The sequence below is a fragment of the Trypanosoma brucei genome, chromosome 10 (genome assembly GCF_000210295.1).
Source record: "Trypanosoma brucei gambiense DAL972 chromosome 10, complete sequence".
In the NCBI taxonomy this organism is placed as follows: domain Eukaryota; phylum Euglenozoa; class Kinetoplastea; order Trypanosomatida; family Trypanosomatidae; genus Trypanosoma; species Trypanosoma brucei.
In genome coordinates, this window is record NC_026743.1 from 1,271,306 (window position 1) to 1,294,916 (window position 23,611).

At 47.7% G+C, this 23,611-nt stretch overlaps 8 protein-coding genes across 8 annotated transcripts; all 8 read left to right on the forward strand.

Moving 5' to 3' along the window:
* Positions 1-60: 60 nt before the first annotated feature.
* On the forward strand, positions 61-846 carry TbgDal_X6450 (HIRA-interacting protein 5, putative; the record flags this gene model as incomplete). Its single annotated transcript, XM_011779522.1, has 1 exon — positions 61-846. One exon carries the CDS (start codon positions 61-63, stop codon positions 844-846), a length of 786 nt encoding a protein of 261 aa, XP_011777824.1.
* A 367-nt stretch (positions 847-1,213) lies between these two features.
* TbgDal_X6460 (Eukaryotic translation initiation factor 6 (eIF-6), putative) lies at positions 1,214-1,960 on the forward strand (the record flags this gene model as incomplete). Its single annotated transcript, XM_011779523.1, has 1 exon — positions 1,214-1,960. The coding sequence occupies one exon, from the start codon at positions 1,214-1,216 to the stop codon at positions 1,958-1,960; it is 747 nt and encodes a 248-aa protein (XP_011777825.1).
* Positions 1,961-2,612: 652 nt separating this feature from the next.
* On the forward strand, positions 2,613-4,802 carry TbgDal_X6470 (SNF1-related protein kinases, putative; the record flags this gene model as incomplete). Its single annotated transcript, XM_011779524.1, has 1 exon — positions 2,613-4,802. One exon carries the CDS (start codon positions 2,613-2,615, stop codon positions 4,800-4,802), a length of 2,190 nt encoding a protein of 729 aa, XP_011777826.1.
* Positions 4,803-6,323: 1,521 nt separating this feature from the next.
* Positions 6,324-6,692, forward strand: TbgDal_X6480 (hypothetical protein, unlikely; the record flags this gene model as incomplete). The annotated part of the gene is made up of 1 exon (XM_011779525.1): positions 6,324-6,692. One exon carries the CDS (start codon positions 6,324-6,326, stop codon positions 6,690-6,692), a length of 369 nt encoding a protein of 122 aa, XP_011777827.1.
* A 200-nt stretch (positions 6,693-6,892) lies between these two features.
* On the forward strand, positions 6,893-8,683 carry TbgDal_X6500 (RNA editing complex protein MP67; the record flags this gene model as incomplete). The annotated part of the gene is made up of 1 exon (XM_011779526.1): positions 6,893-8,683. The coding sequence occupies one exon, from the start codon at positions 6,893-6,895 to the stop codon at positions 8,681-8,683; it is 1,791 nt and encodes a 596-aa protein (XP_011777828.1).
* Positions 8,684-9,543: 860 nt separating this feature from the next.
* Positions 9,544-10,005, forward strand: TbgDal_X6510 (40S ribosomal protein S18, putative; the record flags this gene model as incomplete). The annotated part of the gene is made up of 1 exon (XM_011779527.1): positions 9,544-10,005. One exon carries the CDS (start codon positions 9,544-9,546, stop codon positions 10,003-10,005), a length of 462 nt encoding a protein of 153 aa, XP_011777829.1.
* Positions 10,006-10,263: 258 nt separating this feature from the next.
* On the forward strand, positions 10,264-10,725 carry TbgDal_X6520 (40S ribosomal protein S18, putative; the record flags this gene model as incomplete). Its single annotated transcript, XM_011779528.1, has 1 exon — positions 10,264-10,725. One exon carries the CDS (start codon positions 10,264-10,266, stop codon positions 10,723-10,725), a length of 462 nt encoding a protein of 153 aa, XP_011777830.1.
* Positions 10,726-11,027: 302 nt separating this feature from the next.
* On the forward strand, positions 11,028-23,456 carry TbgDal_X6530 (dynein heavy chain, putative; the record flags this gene model as incomplete). The annotated part of the gene is made up of 1 exon (XM_011779529.1): positions 11,028-23,456. The coding sequence occupies one exon, from the start codon at positions 11,028-11,030 to the stop codon at positions 23,454-23,456; it is 12,429 nt and encodes a 4,142-aa protein (XP_011777831.1).
* Positions 23,457-23,611: the final 155 nt, after the last annotated feature.

Here is a 23,611-nt window from a genome sequence, read left to right on the forward strand (position 1 = left end):
GGTAGGTTCTGTTATTACCATTATTTATAGCACTTTTCGGGGACACCACCGGGGCTCATCATGCTACGTGGCACACGGCTCATGTTGATGATGCAGTTGCACTCTCTCCCAACGCCAAATCCTTCTTGTTACACTTTTCATATCCCATCATCCACGTACGACAACTTTATTCCGGATGGTCAGACATGCGATGTTGCGCATATGAGCCTTGCGTGGGTTCATCCGCTTAGTCAGGGTATCTTCGAACAGTACCCGCAGGAGGTAGCGAGTGTCTTCATTGCTCCCCGGCATACGTCCATAACGGTACATCCCCACGTCGACTGGAATAAATTGGAGTGGAGTATCAGTTCTTTTATCGGGCATTACCTTGTCTTCACAAACGCATGCTTTCCTGCCGCAGCAGAATATGCTTTGCTTGAGGATGACCTTGTGATCCATGAGGATGACTCGGAGGTTTTGCAGTGCATTAAGGAGTTGGTGCGGGGACAGGTGCGCCCAATGGTTCAGCGTGACGGTGGTGACGTGAAACTCCTTAACTTCAACGAAAAAACAGGTGTTGTATCACTTGCTATGCTCGGTGCGTGCCGCACCTGTCCATCATCACAAAACACGTTAAAGGATGGTGTGGAGCGACTATTGAAGCACTTCTTGCCGGAGGTGAAGGAAGTAGTGGAGGCGAAAGGGCATGCATTCTACGAGGAATACGGACTTTTGTTTGATTCGGAGAAGGCACTCCGCGAAGAAGCTGCTCGTGTAGACGCAGTGCGCCGGAGAAAAATTTCTATCTACACCACGGCGCCACTCATGCCTTTTGAGGCGTTGAATGAGCCCGATGGGGATGAGTGAGCGTTTAAGTAACTTGCAGTTTACTGTGCGTGAATCGGCGTCACTTCCCACTGTTGCTCTCGCGGATGGTAGTCATAGTTTACCGTTTCGATTTATGACAGTTGAGTAGCAGCGCAGAGCGTATCAAGATACTCTGGTTGTCATTTAGTGTATTCGTTATTACTTGTATCTCCTTTCCCCTCCTTCTGCCTGGCATCACTGGCCCGCATACCGGAATGTTTCAACTTTAGTTGTGCTCTTTCTCGTCTCTTTAAACTATTTCACTCCGCTCCTTTTCCCCCCTTTTTTCAAAAAAAACCTGTAAAACGTCATACTGCTATTTGTACATTAGTGTGGAGCCACGTGGAATTAAGAGAGGGAGCTAAGTATGACACTGCGTACGCGCTTCGAGAGCTCTGACGATGTGGGTGTATTTGCCCGCCTAACGAACGCGTATTGTCTTGTCGCGGCTGGTGCTTCACAGAACTTCTATTCTGTGTTTGAGCAGGAGTTGGCATCACATATTCCCGTTGTGTACACGTCCATTGGCGGTTCTCGCGTTGTGGGCCGTCTGACGATTGGAAACCGCCATGGTCTCGTCGTGCCATCCATCACCACTGACCAGGAGCTCCAACATCTGCGCAACTCCCTTCCTGATTCTGTGAAGGTGCAGATGGTGGAAGAGCGGCTCAGTGCGTTAGGAAACTGCGTTGTATGCAATGACCACGTTGCACTTATCCACACGGATCTGAGTCGGGAGACGGAGGAAGTGATTCGTGACACGCTGCAGGTGCAGACATTCCGTACATCCATTGCAGAGAATGCTCTGGTCGGTAGCTACGCAGCCGTGACGAATAAAGGTTGCATGGTGCATCCAAAGACACCAGCACAAGATATGGATGAGATTGCTTCACTTCTGCAGGTCCCCGTGGTGGCTGGGACAATTAACCGCGGTAATGCAGCCATTGGCTCCGGTCTTGTGGTGAATGACTGGGCAGCGTTCTGTGGGCTCAACACCACTGCAACGGAAATAACAGTGGTGGAGCGCATCTTCCAGCTTCGTAGGGATTTAGGTGGGGATGAGTCGAACTTACTGCAGCAGTTGCGCGATACGTTGGTGGATGAACTGGCATAATGTGGTGTTAATCGTCGGGCGCATCCGAGACGAAGATAATGGACAATTCATCTTTCGAAAGAACGTTATCTGTTGTTCCGCTTCTCTTTTTAATAGTAATCAACACTAACGCGGGCTAAAGTACCGAGTCTTTAAACGTTTTTGTATTCTTCTCCCTTTCCTCCCCTCCCTCTTGTTTGTATGCGGGGAGAGATGCTTTGGACCAGAACGCGTTAGTGTGGGGGTTCAATCAACAACTCAATTGCGATATTTCACTTGCCGATATCATTTGTCTATTCTATTCCTTTTCGATTTCTTCGTTAGTCGTCGTTTGATTTGCTTCTTTGACGAGGGGCAAAGAGGTGAAAAAGGAAGCAGCAACAAAGAAACGTAAAAAAAACAGATTTATATATTGGCTCATAGGGGTTAATAAAGCACGTTATATTATTATTACCGTTGTTAGTGAAGAACTGAGAAGTATAGGTTATATACCACGCTGATCTACACCTATACTTTGTTCTCAACGAAAACTGTTTTACCACATCGCATCCGAAGTCACGAGGTAAAGGGGGCGGAGGTTTAATCTGACCAAAAAAGGAGTCAGGTTACAGGTAGTGGCAAGAGGAAGAAGTGGAGGTGGTGTCGACGCTACGGTAAATAAACTGAGTGTGTGATGAGTCAGCGGTTCGGACCGTATCGAGTGGGGGAGACGATTGGACGCGGCACATTCGCTAAAGTGAAGATTGCAGTACATGAGCTAACGGACACAAAAGTTGCCCTTAAGATCATCCCCCGGAAGGTTATGGATGATTCCAAGTCCAGCACGAAACTGACGCGCGAAATTGGGATACTGCGTACGCTGCAGCATCCAAACATAATGAAACTCTACCAGGTGGTGCAAACCAAGCAGGATATTGTGCTGATACTGGAATATGTATCCGGTGGGGAGTTATTTGATTATATATGCCAGCGGGGGCCGCTTGCTGAAGATGTTGTACGACACATCTTTCAGCAAATAGCAGCAGGTGTTGCATACTGTCACAGATACCGTGTCATTCACCGTGATCTCAAACCAGAGAATATCCTGTTGGAGAAGAATACGAACACCGTGAAGATTGCTGACTTTGGTTTGTCGTCGTACACACACGATGGTCGCTTCTTAGAAACTAGCTGCGGCACACCAAACTATGCTTCACCGCAGGTGGTCAGTGGTGAGATGTATGCAGGACCCGATACAGATGTGTGGAGTTGTGGTGTAATTCTTTACACAATGTTGGTGGGCGCTCTTCCCTTCGAGGACACAAATGTGGCAGCACTCTTCCAAAAGATCAAAAAGGCGGAGTACCTGGTACCTGAAAGCGTGTCACCACAGGCACATGATCTTCTGCGGCGAATGCTGGTGGTAAACCCGCTTGAGCGCGCCACGATGGAGCAGGTAATTCAGCACCCATGGGTTCGGCCTCACTATCCCCCCTGTCTCCTGTCTTTGCACTATGATGCCATTCTTCACTCCATGCGCTTCGGCAAGTCACTGGAGCTATGTGGCGAGGAATTGGATGAAAAAGTAGTTGAGGATGTTGCGGAACTATTCGAGGTCCCTACTAGCGAGGTTGCTGCTGCTATTTCTAAATACGACAACAGCATGTCGGGGTTGTTTACGTCTAATACGGGCACTGACGGTGAAGCTGCGACACGGTACCCTGCCCAGTCCTTCTACGAGTCTTACGCAAACGCCGTGGACGTCAAGCATTGGCCGTCGCCGCTTGTTATTTCTCATGCGGAGAAGGCTCTTCGTGATAAGGAAAATAATATGTACGTGTCGTATCTTATATTGTTACAGCGCAAACAGCAGGAGACTCCCCTCCAAGCACTTCCCTCTTCAGATCTAACAACTGACGCTGTGGGTTCTTTCTTCATGTCAATGGGCGTGAATCAGGGTTACGGTTCTCTTACCGCCAACTCTTTGCAACCAATGTCGCTGTTTGGAATATCTCTTCCTCAAAGTTTGGCGCCACAATCAAATGGAGATGCCCTACAACTTATGCAAAAGCAAGGCAACGTAACCTTTTGTGGTTCGCTTCCCGCGCATGTGCAAGCAGAGAAGCTGGAATTGGTGGAGATAGATGCTTATATGGAAAGCTATAATAAAGTAGTGGAACCGTTCATTCCATTATACTCCTCTACATCGAAGCGTACGCTTCTGGGTAAACTGTTTCGTGTGACTGAGATCCCAGTTTCTGTCAATTCTGATTTATCTTCTTTGCGAGGGTCGTTCGCGTCCACTGTTGATGAGGAGCTCGGCGGTTCACTCATCAGGTCAATGGTCGGTTCCCGTTCAGCTCCTGCCTCATCTCACAGAGATCCTAACCGGCTCCTTCGGCCTCTGTCCTCCACGAAGAAACAAAAAATCAGTAAAACCACAGCGGAGAAAAGTAGGGCAAAGCGGGTTGACACCGCAGGATCCGCAGCGGGAAAGTCATCGGAAGTACTTCAGTGCAATGTGGTTGCTAAACCTGGTTTTAATGGTTATATGCACAACGGTGTGCGGTTTGCCAACATAGACGCGGCAGCGACGTTGCGCTGTGTATACAGCTCTCTGAAAGCTGAGGGGCTGCTATGGAAACAAATACGTCCTTTTTATCTTGCGGCCGTCATGCACCCGTGTGTAAAACTACAGGTGAGGATTTTTAGGATCCAGGCAAATGACCAAGTAGTTGATGTGAGAGTGTCATCGCAGAGTGGAATGATGGGTTGCGTGACGGCTGCAAAGCTCATAGATCGGTTGTGGAGTAAAGCTGTGGCCCTTACGCCTGTAAAGGTAGAAGAGGGACCACGGTTGGGTAAGTTCACCGTATGCACTTGATGTGAGTGACAGTTTTTGTTACTTCACTCCCCTATTTCTTTCCATACTTTTTTCCTTTTTTTTTTTTTTGAAAAGAAAAGCACTTGACTTTGCTTACTCGTTTCTCACTTTGTTTTGCTTCAAATGGCCGTGTTTTACGATCGGGAAGGTTGTGTGCATTTATCATTACCGATTTTTCTCTTTTTATTTCTTTAGTTTTTGTTATTTTTGTTTGTAGTATGTGGAGATGCAGGTGATCTCCAAACGGGTCATTTTTTTTTTTTTTTGAGTTCTTGTGTTTACTTATAACTAATGCATTACGAGAGGGAAGCTCAAGAAAAAGTAAATTCAAGTAGCGAAACCAAAGAAAGGACGTGACAGTGGTGGGAAAGAAAATAGATCAGTTAGTGAAAGGAACATACGAGTGAACTAACGGTTTTACGTTGGGGGAAAAATATTATGTGAAATAGGAAAATCTGGTGAATACAAACGTGCTTGTGCGCTTTTTTTCTTTGTTATTTATCTTTACCCAATATTTGACGGCAACTCGATTCGGGTGGTTCGACGTTGGATCGTAGGGGGTTGTGAGGGTCAGTAGTTCCTCTTTTTCGTTTCTTTTCTTCTCTTGTTAATGCTATTTCTTTTTATGTGACAGGCGAGTGTTGACTTCCGTTTTCTTTTACTTTTTTCTCTTCTTTTTTTTTTTCGTTGGGTTTAATTTAACCGGGGGTTGGGTTGTTGTCTTCCTTCATTACAATTGTCATTGTCATTATGGTCCCTTGATCAACATTGCCCTCGGCGTTGGTGTTGCTCCTATTCAAACTTTCTTTCTTCACTTTTCGTTTATCCTGCGGTTATTTCGCATTCTGTTTCGTTTCTTATCGCCCTCCCCCTCCCAACCCCCATCCCGGTGCTCAGCTTTTGAAAGGGAGATAAATATCATTTGTGTTAACAATGACAGGCGTAATGAGTGAACGAACGAATTATTTTTGGGAAACGTGTGCGTGCGTGCGTGTGTGTGTGTGTATGTGGTAATGTATGCGTCATAACTAAGGCTGAAGGCGTTTACTTCGCTTTTTCTTCAGGTCTTTTTTTTTGTTGCGTATCCTTCTCCCACTTGAGACTATTTTTTTTACTCAAAGGAGGAAGACGGAAATGTTCGGAAGGAAGTTGTGGGTGGAAGAGATAGTAGTGAAGAGGACCCGGTCTCAAATGAAATTTGGAAATGTGTGCCATCCCCGTTTTTGGGCCTGTGCGTAACATATTTGCTCTCATAAATGATGCTAACATATGAGTACATATATGTTTATATATATATATATATATGTATGTGTGTATGTGTGTGTGAATTTACATATTCGGTAGTTTGTTACTTTGAGCTTTTACTCCCTTCATTTAATGTCGTGTTGTGGTAGTAGCAAACAATTGTGCACAACTCCGCTGGTCCCTGCAACTGGTGACATTTCTTTCCACTCCCCCCATGCTATTAAGTAAATATATATATTTATTTAATTTGTGGTCTTTTTCCCCATCTTGTCGTGTATGTGTGTGCGTCTTTGTAACTGGGAGTCGGAAATGGTAGTCGAGTTCCTCTACGCCGGTTCTCTCAGTTTGCAAAAGAAACGTTTTTTTTTTTTTGCTACGGCCACTGGTGTTTTAACTTGTGTGTCCCCCCTCTATTTATTTTCATCTTTCTGTATCCCCAACATCACACCCTTTTTAAAAAATTCCTACCCCTATTTTTCCTTATTTTTTTTCCCTAGTTGCTTTATACCTCCCATTTTTTTTCCTGCGGCACTACGACTACTCATATATTTTTTCTTCGTTCTCTTTCTAAACTGTGCTTTTCTTACTGCCGTCACCACCTTCGAATTTATGCGCGTAGTTTCTTGCTTCATTTTTTTTTTTTGAAGTGCATGACTTTCATTAGTGTGCCTGTGTTTAGTTGAGTCTGACGACTGCGCCCTTCATTACTGAAGGGTAACCCTGATTGCTGTTGTGTGCGTGTGTGCATTGTGGTGTAGGGAAGAGTAGGAAGGAAAGCGATCGTTTGCGCCCTGTAGATTTGTACAGCACGTTGAACTGTTGAGCTTTGTGAAATTCGCCAATTTATGCGGAACTCGCTCATTCAGCATACGCGAAACCTGTCAGCGACAAAGCAAATCACGGGGATTGTCTGCGACCACGTGGATGTCTTCACTTGGGGCCACTCCCCTCCTGAACAGCACGGCAATAAGTTTTCCTCAGGGAAAGCAACAGCACCATTCTACAATGCGGGCCAAAGGCGCTGCACACTCTGTGATGACCGTCTAGAAACTTCCTTCTCTGCTCACTGCGGCTATGTGGGGCATGTGGCGCGAGTGGGTATACTGGAGCGTGCAATGGAAATACTACAAAAGGGGGAAAAACGTGCGGCGAATGGAAAGAGTGGTGGTTTAGGTGGAAAAATAACAGATTTAGATGAAAGCATTAAGGCACTTGTGGGCACCTGGTGGTCTCGATTAAATGATACAAAGCGGGAACCGGCACTCGACTACAAGCGCATACCATCACTCAGCGCATCTACGACGAAAAAGCGATTGTGGCGTATGCGTTTCCTGCTGCAGTATTTGCGTGATAGAGGTATTATCCGCTACAGTTTGACTCCGGCAAAGGTAGCTGGCGCGGGAGGTAACGCGTTTGTACGATCTGCCCGTTTCGAGAGAAGTGAGATGATTGGAGATAACATTGTAAAAGTTGTGGTCCCTGACCGCTTAGTTCGGCTCTTCCCTGCGGATGAGGGCGGTGTGACATATAAATTGGCTTCTATTCAACAACTGCTTGACAGTAATGAGGGATTATTGGAAATATACGACTATCTTGGCCTCAACAACATCATCGGCGTGAGGCTTCCAAACAACAAGACGAAGTCAGACGTTGTGGAGGCTTTGTTTGGTGAACTGCAGACATTTCTTTGGGCAAGCGAGTTGTCCTGTGGGTCGTGCCAGTACCCCGCATTTCCTACTGCTGAGCACCGTTATGTGCGCGCGTTAGTTGATCACTTATTGAATGAGCTTACGCATATGGTTATTATGTGGCGTGTTGAGAGCACCCTCGAGAACTCTAAGGAATATCTTGCCAAGTACCTTCTACAGGGCGCACGTCAAAATGGTAGTTTTTCTACTAGTGCTAGTGGTGCTACAATCGTAAAGGAGGTGGATTGTGACCGTTCCCGCTACGCTGTCTTGCCGCTGCTTTTGACGTTTCCTTACTCGACATCATCTGCCAATAAATCAGCGGGAGGAAAGCAGCCACCGCTTCAATCTTCGAGTTTGGCTGCAGCGAAAAGTGTGCAGGAAAGAGGGACGCCGCGGATGTTGTTTACCTCACCAGTAGCTGTGCCAGCCGCTTTACATTCGCATTACAACCCACCCCTTCGTATTGTGCGAACCATTAAGGATTATCAGCGTGAGATTTTAACGGTACTCGAAGAGGAGGAAGTTGTGTCTGCATTAATCCCTTGTACAGATTCTTCGTGGGGGATGAAAGAGGGATATATGAATTCGCGGGAAACTGGGAGGAGGAAACCGCCACATGGGCAGATCCGCGCCCCATGGCACGAGTTGGCACTGGAAAAATATCCAAGATGGCGGTGTGACACTGAAGAAGCGGTGGTACGCCAAGCCTTGGAGCTTCGACTCATGCAGCGGAAGGTTTACACCAAAGAGACCAATTGGAGGGCATTAACTACCGCCATGGCTCAACGTCTCCTTCCGAATTCCCCATTGGAAGTAGATCCGGTAGGTGTACGACCTGTTAGACAAACCGGAAGGTTGCTGTTGACTTTTGAAGGGACTACTGAGCGTAGGGCGGCACTCGCTACTAGCATGTGTTTTCCGTCGCTAGCACAATCGGCCGGCTGAATCGTCATTGGAGGTTTGCTTATACCTGCGCTTTGGCTTCTTTCTGCGAAATACTTTCACCGGTGCGCTTTTGGCTTCGGTTTTTCCTCTTTGTGGAGTGACGGCATTTGTTAACGAGCTGTGTTTGCCCTGCACCGAGCATTAAATCTATAGACTCGCCAGAGTTGCGCGTACAGGGGAGTTGCTTAACTGTCAATTTAGTTACTGGATCCCCTAAACTGAATTGTTTGGCGCTCCGCACGTTTTGTCACGCATAGGTGGTTATGGCGGTTCGTTGCTCGTGAAAATTTCACCTCTGTGAAGGAAAACTTGTGGAACCACCGCTCTGCCTGAAAGATGCCACATTCTCCTCCCTGTGGATGATCAGTGATTGAATTGTAGATATTGAAAGCATCTATATGGCTTTATTGCGAGCGGAGTGCTCTGAAGAGGGTTGTGACCGGTGGGGCAAGCGGCGCCCTGTTCAGGTAACATTCCTTGTTACTTTTCCCTATCATGTCGTGGACTTGCTGGGCTGCTCGTTGTTCTTTTTTTGTTGTTCCGAAGTGTGAGAAAGGAGGATAGTGGGAAACCATTTAGCAAGACTTCTTGTCGTATTCCGATGGCTGCGGTGATGGTCCACGGGGGGCCGCTTGTTGGTGTGAGCGGTGGTATACCACTGTCGTGTTTTATTATTTAAGTGGTTTCTCTTTGTTTTCGTTTGACTTGGCTCCTTTTTTTTTTTTTTTAGGACGCCTCACTTTTTAAGTGGAGGATGTCGTATCCACTAACCCTTCCCCGCTGATCTCAGTTTCGCTGTTCATCACTTTCTGTTTCACATCCAATACTTCTTGTACTCATAATAAAGGCACCTAGACGTAATGTCTTTAACCCTCCAGAGCGAAAGCTTCCAGCACATTGTGCGTCTCCTCAACACGAACGTTGAGGGCAAACGCAAGGTCCCCTTTGCACTACGGATGGTGAAAGGTATTGGTATCCGTTTCGCATACATGGTCTGCAAAAAGGCTGGTGTTGATGTTGAGCGCCGTGCTGGTACGCTGTCACCTGAGGAACTTGAGAAAATCTCTGAGGTGATCGCCGATCCCGCGAAGTTCAAAATCCCCGAGTGGTTCCTGAATCGTCAGCGCGACCCTAAAACTGGAAAGACGGAGCACCTGACTAGCTCGATGGTGGATACACGCTTGCGTGAGGACCTGGAACGGCTGAGGAAGATCCGTGCGCACCGTGGTGTTCGTCACGCCTATGGTCTGCGCGTTCGTGGTCAGCATACTTGCACGTCTGGCCGCCGTGGTAAGACTGTCGGTGTGTCCCGCACCAAGTAGGCGTAGGAACTCCACCTTAGGAAAGGCTGCCAAGAAAACTGCCGTGTTTCATATTATTTCTTTTCTTTTTTACTGAATTTTAAACATGTGCGGTACCGCGACGCCACCGCTGGCTTTTTGCTAACGTAGTACACTATTCGGAAATATATTTAATGCTTGACCCCTGTTATACCACGCTTGTTCATTCGTTTCCGCCTTTTCCTCATTTTTGTTACTACTATATCTAACAACTATAATAACTTTAAGCAGGCAAACATAATGTCTTTAACCCTCCAAAGCGAAAGCTTCCAGCACATTGTGCGTCTCCTCAACACGAACGTTGAGGGCAAACGCAAGGTCCCCTTTGCACTACGGATGGTGAAAGGTATTGGTATCCGTTTCGCATACATGGTCTGCAAAAAGGCTGGTGTTGATGTTGAGCGCCGTGCTGGTACGCTGTCACCTGAGGAACTTGAGAAAATCTCTGAGGTGATCGCCGATCCCGCGAAGTTCAAAATCCCCGAGTGGTTCCTGAATCGTCAGCGCGACCCTAAAACTGGAAAGACGGAGCACCTGACTAGCTCGATGGTGGATACACGCTTGCGTGAGGACCTGGAACGGCTGAGGAAGATCCGTGCGCACCGTGGTGTTCGTCACGCCTATGGTCTGCGCGTTCGTGGTCAGCATACTTGCACGTCTGGCCGCCGTGGTAAGACTGTCGGTGTGTCCCGCACCAAGTAGGCGTAGGAACTCCACCATAGGAGGTATTGTTTGTCATGCTTTTATTCGTGGTTGTTGTCTCTTTTTTGTGTTTTCATGACTTGGTTTAATTTGTTGTAGGAACCACCTCGTCAGTATCTGGTGGAAGACCCCATGTATCACATTGTCTACCGTTGGTTTTATCACTTTAAAAATCTCTTTCATTTTCTATCACCCCTCGGTTTGACATAATCGCTGCGGACTATTCTTATTGTTCGCGCGGTGAAGTGTGTCAACGTTGTGTTTCTGTAGTATTACGTTGTGAGGAATTGTATTCCCCGATAATGTCTATTTCCTACAAAGAGCTTATTGCTCTTCGTCGTGCACATTTGGCTCGCCAAGGGCAAAACGCACCGTTATCTCCAGGTCGGTCTGAGTTGCAGGCTTCACAGGTAGGCGCCTCCTCTGAGACCGCAGTGGTTAGGGTGGATGATGTTTCTCCTCAACTAGAAATCGAGGGAAGACCCCAAGAGACACTTCCGGAGTGGTTAGTGGATGAGCAGCAACCAACTGTTGGGCTTAGTCATCTTCCATGGTCCCAGTCAGTGGAGGGAAGATACACGACCGAGGAGGAGGTCCCCCGGGCCGAAGAACCAAAGGTCATGGTTCCTCACGAAACCATTAAGGGTGATTTGCCACGGATGGAAGTGATGAGACGCTGGCGGCGGAGGTACGACAAATATTCTCTCCTGGAATTGCTCAAGGAAAAAAACGTCGTTGCCGACGGTAGGTTTTCTTGGGAAGAATCCGAAGCCAACCAGTCACTTCTTCCTCTTCACGTTTTTGACAACGTAAGTTACGAGGAACTTTCACCGAGTGATTGGATGAGCAAGAGGGATGAGACGGGTGGTGTCGTATGTTTAGCTTTACCTGACGCCAATGTATGTTCGTGGGTTCGGGGGTGGGTGACGGGATGGGACGAAGAGACCAACGTGTTGACTGTGCGCCTGTGTGACGCGGGTGCCGCCACGGGTGACCCCAAACAAACAAAAGGGACCGTTGTGCGGCTTCACCGCTTGTATGTGTGTTTTAATGCAGAGAACCCGGAAAACTTTGCGGAACGGTTTGCGGGGGCGTACCGCATGCGAAATCTGCTGAAAAGTGTCCTTAGGCAGCAAACATTTGTCGATGCCATTCCAACAGATGAATTTCAGACGGTGGACCCGTACGCACTAGAACGTGTGCATCAGTTGTGTTTGAATACGCCGAAACTCCTCCAAAAACAAGATTTGCTGCAGGTGACCAAGGTTCTAAACGATGTACGATCGGACTACTCCCATGTAATGAACCGCGAGCTATTGAACCATACAGTGAAAAACGGCGCGCTCCAAGAGCTTCTGGGAGGTGCGGAACTTCCAGTTGATAGGCCACATGTCCAAGTGCAGAAATGCGGCGTGCACGAGCTTCGTCACAATTGCTTCCGAAGTATCGTGAGTTCTTTTCTATCCAACTCAATTACTGCCCGAAGTGAAATCGCTATTGCCATTTTGCAGCGTGTGCGCGAGGGTAATGAAGTCTTGATGGCTAGGAGAGTATTCCGAACGAGCAAGGTCCCAGATGAACAGGTTACACTTACTTTGAATGCGTTCGAGGATGTACAGGTTACGTCTGTGCGGGAAAATGCTCAGTTTGTGCGCGAAAAGTGGATTCCCGGCATTACTGAATTTATCAAACGCATATGCTCTGACTGCGATGAGAATGAGGATGTAACACTGAAGGTACGCGAGTGTGACTACGAGACATGCAAAGTGCGTGGCCTCATGAACACCATCACACTACAAATGGAAGATACCTTGCGCTGGGTGCTGACGAACGCACTTTCAGAGTTTGCGTCCTTTGTAGAGGAGTGTGCGAAGTACACTGTAAAGGTGCACAGCATGTTTGATGTTGAGGTTGTACCTCATCCAGACTTGAAACGCGCAAGGATTGTGCCACTCTTCAAGGTTTCTCTCGTAGATGGCGAAGAACGGAATTTGGTGTGGAGCTCATCAATTTCTGACTTCTTATCGATGCTTACGGAAGTTGTCTACCGATGTCTAGCGTTACATACCGGTGCTCGTTCGGTGGAGCGGCGCCTGTTTACCTTCCTCTTTGACAGCCACACGGCGTTTCTTTCTTCCCTGCACGACGATGATCCAGCGTGCACGTCGTGCTTGCGCAGGCTGACGGAAGCTGTTGAACGGGCTGGAAAACCTTTGGATGAATACATCGCGACCTTCGGTGACGTTCAAGAACTGATTGCACTTGATGTAAAGCAATACATAGAGGATTTCAAGCAAAAGTTCCCCACGACGAAAGGTGTGGAGGAAGAGATTCTGCGATATAACCAAAAGCAAAAGGATGTGTCCGAGATGATACCCCGTCAGAAGGACCTCGGTCTTTTTCAGGTTGACTGCACAGATTTGAAAAAGCGGCTCACATGGAAGTGTAATCAAGTTGTCAACTCTATTTTGGATGTGATGCTTAATCGTGCAAACACCAAGGCTACGTTTGTGATTAATTCCTTCCAGGAGCTTCGCGACACCCTTGTTAAACCGACTCGGACACCTGAGGAGGTCGTAGACCGCCAGGACTTCATCAAGGCAATTCCGGAGAAGGTTTTTGACCTTCAGGCTGTGATTAGTGAAATTCAGCAGGTTTATGCCATCCTAGATACATTCCATGTCCCGTTTAGTGAAGAAGACTTCAACAAGAAGTGGACAGCGATAGCATGGCCAGCACGTCTCGATGATGACATCATTCAGAGACAAGTCGATCTCGAGCAGACGAAGCGTAGTCTTACCCTCAACTTGCGGAAGTCACAAGAGGCGTTTAGTGAGAAGGTGGTGCAGTTGCAACATACGGTGGCCTCATTCAACCGTCGCTCCAATGTGAACAAAATGAATGAGATTGTAGGGGATGTCAACAACATATTGGAAAACATCAGACAACTTTTGGAGACAGCAAACGAATTCAACACGCACGAGAACCTCTTACTTCTGGAGAAGACAGATTACACGATGGTACGGGATCTCCAGTCCGACTTCGAACCGTATGCCTCGTTGTGGCTCACCGTGCACGATTGGAACGTTGCCTTGCGTGAGTGGCAGGCTCGACCATTTCCTGAGATCGATGCAGAGGCCATGGAGAAGCGAGTAATGAACAATTATCACACAATATCAAGATGCTGCGTGGATCCAAAACTCACCGAACTACTAACTGAAATCGCGAAGAAGACGAAGGCGAAGATAGAGGAATTCCAACCCATATTGCCTTTCGTTAAGTTTCTCCGCACCGAGGGCATGAAGGATAGACATTGGGACCAAATCTCCAAAGAGATTGGCCGCGATATCCGCCCGGGAAAGACAATCATGACGATTAGTGATGTAAAACCTCTGATGACGGTTGAGTATGAAGAAATTTTGCTCCGTATATCGGAGGTGGCGTCCCGCGAGTACCAGATAGAGACTTCACTGAGGAAGATGAAGGAGGAGTGGGAAAAGATATCTTTCGACGTCCAGCCGTACAAGAGCACAGGGTGTTATCTCGTCACGAAGGATGCGGTGGACACGATACAAGAGGTGTTGGACGACCAAATGCTTATCACCCAATCCCTTGGCTTCTCACCTTTTAAGAAAATGTTCGAAGCGGACATTGCAGCCTGGGAAGCGTCCCTTAAGCGGGTGCAGTGCGTAATGGATGAGTGGCTTATTTGTCAAAAGGCGTGGCTGTACCTAGAACCAATTTTCCAGTCGGAGGACATCACACGCCAACTGCCTAGGGAGACGGAGCGCTTCAAGAAGGTTAACGGGAACTGGCATTACCTCACCAATGAGGCCCATGAGAAAAAACTAGTGTTAGATTTCTGCGCAATACCTGACAGTTTGAGTAAATTCAAGGATAATAATGATGAACTGGAGCTAATTCAGCGCGGGTTAAACCAGTACCTTGCAAGCAAGAGGAGTGCATTCGCTCGGTTCTACTTTCTTTCGGATGATGAACTGCTTACGATCCTTTCCGAGGCTCGTGATCCAAGGAAGATACAGCCTCATTTCCGCAAATTGTTTGAGAACATCATGGAGATTGATATGCGTGACCCTGGAAACGAAATGTTCGGTATGTACTCGCAGATGCGCGAGTACGTGCCTTTCGACCAGGGTATTCTTCCCCGTAGAAACATTGAGAATTGGCTCAGTGAGATCGAACACATGATGCGGATTTCGATTCGCTCTCAACTGTCAAAGGGCGTGAAGGACTGTGCCGAAAAGGGTCGTCAGAATCTTATTCTCAATGCTCCTGGCCAAGTTGCTATCGCTGTAAGTCAAATCATGTGGACAGCGAGCTGTGAGAGCAGTATCAAGGAGCATGGGTCTTTGGAACCCTATATGCCGAAGGCAAGGGAAAATCTAATGAGTCTTGTGGAAACGGTACGGCAACCTCTCTCTACGTTGCAACGTGTGAACATTAGTGGTCTCATCACTATTGAAGTTCATGCAAAGGATATTGTGGAGAAGTTAACCGAGGATAAAGTAGATAGCATTTACGCATTTGAATGGATTTCTCAACTTCGCTCGTACTGGGAAAACAATGACTGCTATTTGCGTCAAGTTGAGGCGCAGTTTCAATATGGTGGTGAGTACCTTGGCAACAGCACCCGTCTTGTCGTGACGCCACTTACTGACCGTATCTACCTGACGCTCACTGGGGCCATGCATATGTTCCTTGGTGGTGCACCTGCAGGTCCAGCTGGAACAGGTAAAACAGAAACTGTGAAAGATCTTGCCAAAGCGGTCGCAAAGCAGTGCGTCGTGTTTAACTGCCAGGAAGGTATGACGTACGCATCGATGGGTAAATTTTTTAAGGGTTTGGCACAAGCGGGTGCATGGGCGTGTTTCGATGAATTTAACCGTATTGACGTAGAAGTGCTCTCCGTTGTGGCGCAGCAGGTTTCAACGCTTCAAGAAGCCTCTCGGTCGAAGCAGTTTCGAATTCCCTTCGAGGGGACAGAAATTATTGTTGATCCCTCGTATTCTGTGTTCATCACGATGAATCCAGGTTACGCTGGACGTACGGAGCTTCCAGATAACCTGAAAGTTCTGTTCCGCCCCGTTGCGTGTATGGTACCGGACTATGCTATGATCGCCGAAATTCGTCTATTCTCCTTTGGATACTCCAACTCTCGTACATTGGCCCAGAAAATGGTTGCGACATTCCGGTTGAGTTCTGAGCAGCTTTCATCTCAAGATCACTACGATTTTGGTATGCGTGCTGTGAACACTGTCATTTCGGCTGCTGGGCTAATGAAGCGCGAGTGCCCCGATGAAGAGGAAGATGTCCTGCTACTCCGGGCGCTGCACGATTCCAATGCACCTAAATTTTTGGACGAGGATCTCCTTTTGTTCTCTGGCATTATCTCCGATTTGTTTCCCGGTGTCGAGCTTCCGACGCGCGATTATGGTTCTTTGCTCTCGACTCTAAAAGAGAAAGCTGTAACCTTCCGCGTTGAACCTACGGACATGTTCCTCAAGAAGTGCATACAACTCTATGAGATGAACATTCTTCGGCACGGCCAAATGCTGGTTGGACCAACAATGGGTGGGAAGACATCTGCTTCTCGCGTTCTGCAGGCCGCAATGACAAAGCTTCGAGTGGAACTAAATGAGGAACGGTACGCCCAGGTTTGCATACATGCTCTGAATCCGAAGTCTATTACGATGGCCCAACTCTATGGTGGCTTTGACGATGCCACTGGTGAATGGCGCGACGGGCTCATCGGTGAACTTTTTCGGATAGCCGCTCGGGACACAACGGACACCAAGCAGTGGATTTATTTTGATGGGCCAGTGGATGCCCTGTGGATTGAATCAATGAATACCGTGCTAGACGACAACAAGAAACTTTGTCTGATATCTGGTGAGATTATTGCCATGACACCGTACATGAGTTGCTGGTTTGAAGTGGAGGATCTGGCTGTTGCGTCTCCCGCTACTGTGTCTCGCGCCGGTATGATTTACATGGAACCTTTGGGGTGTATTGGTGTAGATGCCTTCATCAAGACATGGAAGGATTACCGCCTTCCCTCGAGCATGGAGCCGTACAAGGATGAGTTGGAGAAACTATGCTCTGAACTCTTTCCCCTTCTTATTGAATTTGTGCAGCAGCAGGTGGTGGAATACTGCCCTTCCGTGTGGCCCAATCTTTTGATTTCATGCTTTAACATATATGAGGTGCTTTTGGAACCCTTTACACCCACGCGAATCGCAGAGGTACCGGAGGAACAGCTGACAAAATTGAAAGCAGTGTACATGCACCTTTTTGTCTTTTCAGTTGTGTGGTCCTTCGGTGCAACAGGGGACCGAGAGAGTCGTAAGCCCTTTGACTGTTTTCTGCGCACATCGTTGGCAAATTTGGGCGTGCTCATTTCACTCCCACCCATTGGATGTATTCAAGATTACGAGTTCTGCGTGGAGCAGGGGCGTTGGATCCCCTGGACCGAGCGACTCCCACCCTTCATGGCCAAGGTAACAGCGAACACCTTTGCGGAAATCATTGTGCCCACAGCTGATGTGGTGTGTTACAAATTTCTCAACCGTTTGCTGCTGCAGAAGTCGTTCCACACGCTGTGCTGCGGTCCTACGGGTACGGGGAAAACAGTGGTACTCCAGCAGCTTTTGATGCACGAGATGCCAAAGGAGTTCACACCAATCTTCTTCACGTTTTCTGCTCGCACAAGTGCCAACCAAACGCAAGACCTTATCTTCTCCAAGTTTGAAGTCCGACGTCGTGCAACCCCGCAAATTTGGGGCGCCCCAGTCAACAAGAAATTTGTCATTCTTATTGACGATATGAACATGCCGGTGAAGGAGCAGTACGGCGCTCAACCACCTATTGAGATTTTGCGGCAGTACATGGATTACAAGGGATGGTATGATCGCAAGACGCGTGAGTTCTTTAATATTGTTGATATTGTCTTTTCTGGTGCTATGGGTCCACCAGGCGGTGGTAGAACACACATCAGCCAAAGATTCTTGCGACATTTTAATCTCATTGCGTTTCCAGAGGTTAATGAGGGAAGTATGGACCGTATCTTTGGTTCCATTCTGGATGCATACTTCAAACCTTTTAGTGAGGAGGTTTGTCAACTGCTGCCACAGGTGTTGAAGGCATCCATTGCTGTGTTTAATACGGTAACCAAATCGCTACGCCCAACTCCGTCGCGGTCCCATTACTTGTTTAACCTGCGTGACCTTGCTAAGGTGATCAGCGGTTTAATAATGGCTACGCCCGAAACAACAAACTGCGCGGTTGGTCTTCTCCGCCTTTGGATTCACGAAGAGATGCGGACATTTAAGGATCGTCTCATCACTGACGCAGACAGACAATGGTTTGACCAACAGCTACGGAAGCAGGTCGAAGAGAGATTTCATATGCGTTTCAGTGAAGTGGTGCCCCCAGAAAGGGGCACTGACGGATTGCTTTTTGCGGATTTCATTGGGAAGAAGGACGTCGCTAATCGGTACCAAGAGGTGACCTCCCCGGAGGAGCTTGTCGCAGTTCTGAAGAAGAAGTTAGATGAGTACAACTTTGTTGCCTTCCACAAACTGCACATTGTGATGTTTTCGTATGCCGTTGAGCATATCTGTCGCATAGCCCGCGCCACCCGAAAGCCTAATGGCCACGTTCTGTTGTTAGGCGTTGGTGGTTCAGGGAGGCAGTCCCTGTCGCGCATTGCGGCGTTTATTAATGACTTCGAAACCTTTCAAGTTGAGATTACGAAGGGATATTCGACAAATGCTTGGCGTGAAGACATTAAGAAGGCACTTCGGCGTGTGGCTTTTCAGAACAAACAGGTTCTCTTTCTTTTCACCGACACACAGATTGTACATGAAGCGATGCTGGAGGACGTTAACAACCTGCTAAACTCAGGCGAGGTGCCGAACCTTTTTGAGGGTCCTGATTTGGACGAGGTGTTTACAGCCATGAAGCCTGTTTGCATTGCTGAGAATATTTCTCTCGACAAGGTGGGTATGTACGCTCGATTTGTCAAGTTTTGCAAGTTTAATCTTCACGTTTCCCTTTGTATGTCGCCTCTGGGAGAAACTTTCCGAGGACGTCTCCGGATGTTTCCAGCACTAGTGAACTGCTGTACAATTGACTGGTTTACAGCGTGGCCCGCTCAGGCACTGCACAGTGTTGCTCATAATTACCTCAGCAACATGAAATTACTCACCCCCAAGGAAGTGGAGAGCTGTACTGAACTTTGTGTAATGATACACGAATCTGTGGAGAAAATGTCGGAGCGCTTCCTCGAAGAGACACGGCGTCATGCGTACGTTACACCAACGTCATTCCTTGAGCTATTGCAAACTTTTAAACTTATTCTCGAGTCTCAAACGGCCAAGGGGAACATTACCAAGCAACGACTGCAGAATGGTATGGAAAAACTTCGTGAAACTGAAGACGCAGTAGCTGGTTTGCAGCAGTCTCTGGCCGAAAACCAGCCCATTCTTTTGCAGAAGAGCGAATCTATCAAGAAACTGATGGAGGAGATAATCGTTCAAACAGAATCCGCCGAGGAAACGAAGCAGGAGGCCGAGAAGGAAGAAGCTGCCGTCGCTGCGAAGCAAAGGGAATGTGCTTCCATTGAGGCCGAGGCTCAGGAACAGCTTAGTGAGGCGCTGCCAGAGTTGGATCGGGCTTTAGACAGTTTGGCGAACTTGAAGTCTTCACAAATTACTGAGGTGGCTGGTTATAAGGCGCCAACACCCGGTGTCGTCATGACGATGCAGGGTATTGCTATTCTTTTCCAGATCAAACCTGTTATGCGTGCTGGTGGTCCCATGGAAGAGAAGAAGCCCGATTACTGGGCAACAGCAAAGGAACAACTCTTGAACAACCCCAATGCATTATTGCAGCGGCTCATTAACTACGACAGGGAGCACATCAATGAACGCCTTATCCAAGCTGTAATGCCCTTAGTTTCTTCGGAAGACTTTACGCCAAAAAAGATTGCGGGTGCCAGCCAGGCTTGTGCTGCTATGTGCCAGTGGACGCACGCTATGGTCAAGTTTCATTATGTTAACAAGAAGGTGGAACCACTGCGGCAACGGCTAGCCGTTGCGCAGGAAGATAACCGAGTGTTCCAAGAAAAGCTCCGCATTGCTCAAGTGCGGCTGGAAGCGGTCGCAATGAAGTTGGAGCGGTTGCAAGACGATAAGACCCGTGCTGAAAACGAGATGCAGGAACTAGAGCAGGTGGTTCGTATGACCGAGTTGAAACTTGCGAGGGCGGATATGCTTATTGACGGTTTGGGAGGGGAGAAAAAGAACTGGACAAATACCGTGCGGGAGATTGACGAGAATTTTAAGTATTTAGTGGGCGACATGCTAGCTGCTGCGGGGCAGATTGCATACGTTGGACCGTTCACAGCGACGTATCGCAGTGAACTACTAACGCAATGGACAGCTGAGCTGGATAGACATAAGCTCGTCCACCACCCTCAACTTTCCGTCTTTTACACCATGCAGGACCCCATTGTGACACAGGGTTGGAATGTAAATGGCCTGCCTACGGATATGCTGTCAGTCGAAAACGCCCTCATCATGAGCAACGCACGCCGGTGGCCACTCATGATTGACCCACAAACTCAAGCAAATAAGTGGATCAGACAGACATATCCCGATGGACTAGAGATCCTGAAACCAACCCAAAAGGATTTAGTGAAGCGCATTGAGTACGCCGTTCGATCGGGACGGCCCGTACTATTGGAGAATGTGGGGGAAAATATTGATGCCACCCTTGCGCCACTACTAGCCAAACAGACGTTTATAGAGGGTGGACAAGAGATGATCCGTCTTTCCGAGCATCCGATCCCGTGGAATCCAGATTTTAAGTTCTTTATGACCACAAAGTTACCGAACCCGCACTATATCCCCGAGGTAATGGTGCAGGTGACGCTGCTTAACTTTTTCATTACTCCTCAGGGACTTGAAGACCAGCTGCTTGGTGTTGTGGTTGGGCAAGAACGAAAGGAACTAGAGATGCGTAGGAGCGATCTTATCAAGACAAATGCAGCGATGCGGGCGGAGGTTGCAAACATCCAAACGACGATTTTGCGGAAGATGGAAGAGGTCAAGGGTGATATTCTAGATGATGAGAGCCTCATTGAATACTTGAAGCAGTCGAAAACCACAACCAAGGAGATCAATGACAAAGTGGCGGAAGCAGAGCAGGCTGAAATAGAGATTAACGCCAGTCGTGAACTCTACCGCCCGGTGTCGCGTCACTCCTCATGCTTATACTTCTGCTGCGCGACGCTTTCCAATGTAGACCCTATGTATCAATATTCTTTGCAGTGGTTTGTTCGGTTGTTTATTAATGGCATTGAATCGTCGGAAGCTTCCGACAACCTGGAGACGCGGCTTCAGAATCTTCAGGACTACTTTACGTACAGCTTCTACCAAAATATCAGTCGCTCACTTTTTGAGAAACACAAAATCATGTTTTCGTTCTACTTGTGTATACGGATTCTGCAGCAGAAGGACGCCATTGACGAGTCTGAATTCCGCTTCCTCCTTCAAGGCCCTTCGGTAACATTCAAAACGATGCCTAACCCATCACCCTCCTGGCTCACGGAGTCTACGTGGTTAGATCTCTGTTATCTGTCGAAGAAGTTCCCTGTGTTCAACGGTTTCGAAGCTCACATTTCCAGAAATGTCGATTTCTACAGGGGAATTTTCATGTCTCCCTCAGCGCACAAGGAGGCGCTGCTACCACCGTATGAGAAGGAAGTTACTCCGTTGCAGAGGATGATGTTCCTCAGATGTCTTCGACCCGATAAGTTAATGGAAGCTGTGCAAGATTTCGTCAGCAGTGAGCTAGGAGAACGCTTCATCCGCCCACCGCCGTTTGACTTATTTACCTCCTTCAAGGAATCCAGTCCAACAGCGCCGCTTATTTTCATACTCTCTCAGGGAGCGGATCCATTCGAGGACTGGAAGAAGTTTGCGGAGCAAAACAACATGGGTAAAAAATTGTCAGATATTTCACTAGGTCAAGGCCAAGGTCCGAGAGCCGAGCGGATGCTGCAAGAGGGCATGGAGAATGGTACATGGGTACTCTTGCAGAACTGCCACCTGGCAACATCATGGATGCCAACACTTGAACGGTTAGTAGAGGGAATGAAGTACGGTATTCATTCCTCTTTCCGACTGTGGCTTACCTCTATGCCTAGTCCTCACTTCCCTGCAACGGTTCTGCAGAACGGTGTGAAGATAACCAATGAACCACCTAAGGGAATGCGAGCTAATGTCACACGTTCTGTGTTGAGTTACCGTCCGGATTACCTGGACACTTGCAAGAAGTCAACAGAGTTTAAAAAGCTTTTCTTCGCCATGTCGTTCTTCCACGCCCTTATCCAGGAGCGTAGGAAGTTTGGTCCGCTAGGGTGGAATATTCCGTACGAGTACACTTCCGGAGATTTGGGTTGTTGTGTGGCGCAGATTCGAATGTTCCTTGACAAGTACGAAGAAATTCCCTACAAGGTCATCAAGGAATTGAGTGGAAACATTCACTATGGCGGCCGTGTTACGGACGATTGGGATCGTCGAACACTGAATACATTGTTGGAGGTGTTTGTACATCCTGATGTGATGAAGGATGGCTACAAATTTTCTCCGTCGGGCACCTACAATTCTATACCTGTTGGATCACAGAAGAGCTATCTAGATTACATTGAGACCTGGCCGATGAATACAAACCCTGAAATATTTGGCTTGCACGAAAATGCAGACATCACGTGCGCACGTAATGAAACATTTGAGACATTAGAGGCAATTCTCTCTCTGCAGGGCGAGGCTGCGCCGAAGAGTGCCTCAGGTCAGTCTCCGGATGAGGTGGTTGTGGAGTTAGCTAAACTTATTAGAAAGCGCGTAAGTGAGCCATTTAATATTCCCGATTTTCAGAAGAAGTATCCAACAATGTATGAAGATTCTATGAACACTGTGTTGGTGCAGGAGGCCATTCGATTCAATCGTCTCACCGCTGTTGTGCGCGAAACGCTGGAAGCCCTTCCCCTTGCTATTAAAGGTGAGGTGCTGATGAGCCGGGAACTGGAGGAGGCATACCGCTGTCTCTACAATAATCAAGTGCCTGCACAATGGGCTGAACGTGCTTATCCGAGTCTCAAACCACTTGGAGCTTGGGTGGATGACTTGGTTATGCGTTTGGAGATGATTTCATCATGGTACGAAGAGGGTCATCCGTCTGTTTACTGGATTTCAGGATTTTACTTTCCTCAAGCATTCCTTACAGGCATTTTACAGAATTTTGCGCGTAAGATGCAAATATCCATTGATACTGTCAGTTACGGCTTCGAGTGGATGAAAGATGACCCTGAGAAAATCACTAGCCATCCAAAAACTGGTTGCTATGTCCACGGTGTTTTTATTGAAGGTGCAAGGATTGACCGCAGCAGCCTCAAACTTGTGGAGTCGATGCCGAAGGTGCTGTTCGAACAGGCTCCTTTATTGTGGTTACAACCCATCATAAACAGAGAGAAGCCAACTGATAGTGTTTACATTTGCCCACTTTACAAAACCCTGCGTCGTGCAGGTACGCTAAGCACCACTGGGCACTCCACAAACTATGTTCTCACTGTCGAGATACCTACGTCCGTTTGTCCCAAACACTGGGTGAAGCGCGGCGTTGCTATGGTTTGCGCGTTGAATACGTAAAAACATTCGTCGAAACGCCATGTACCTGAGAGGAGGTCATTATTTCCTGTTTTTGTTGTGTGTCTGTGTAAACCTGTTTATGTGTTTAGTTGTCTTTTTTGTTGTTGGTTGACTTGAACATTTAGATGCAGGACAGTTCCGTTTACTTATTTTTC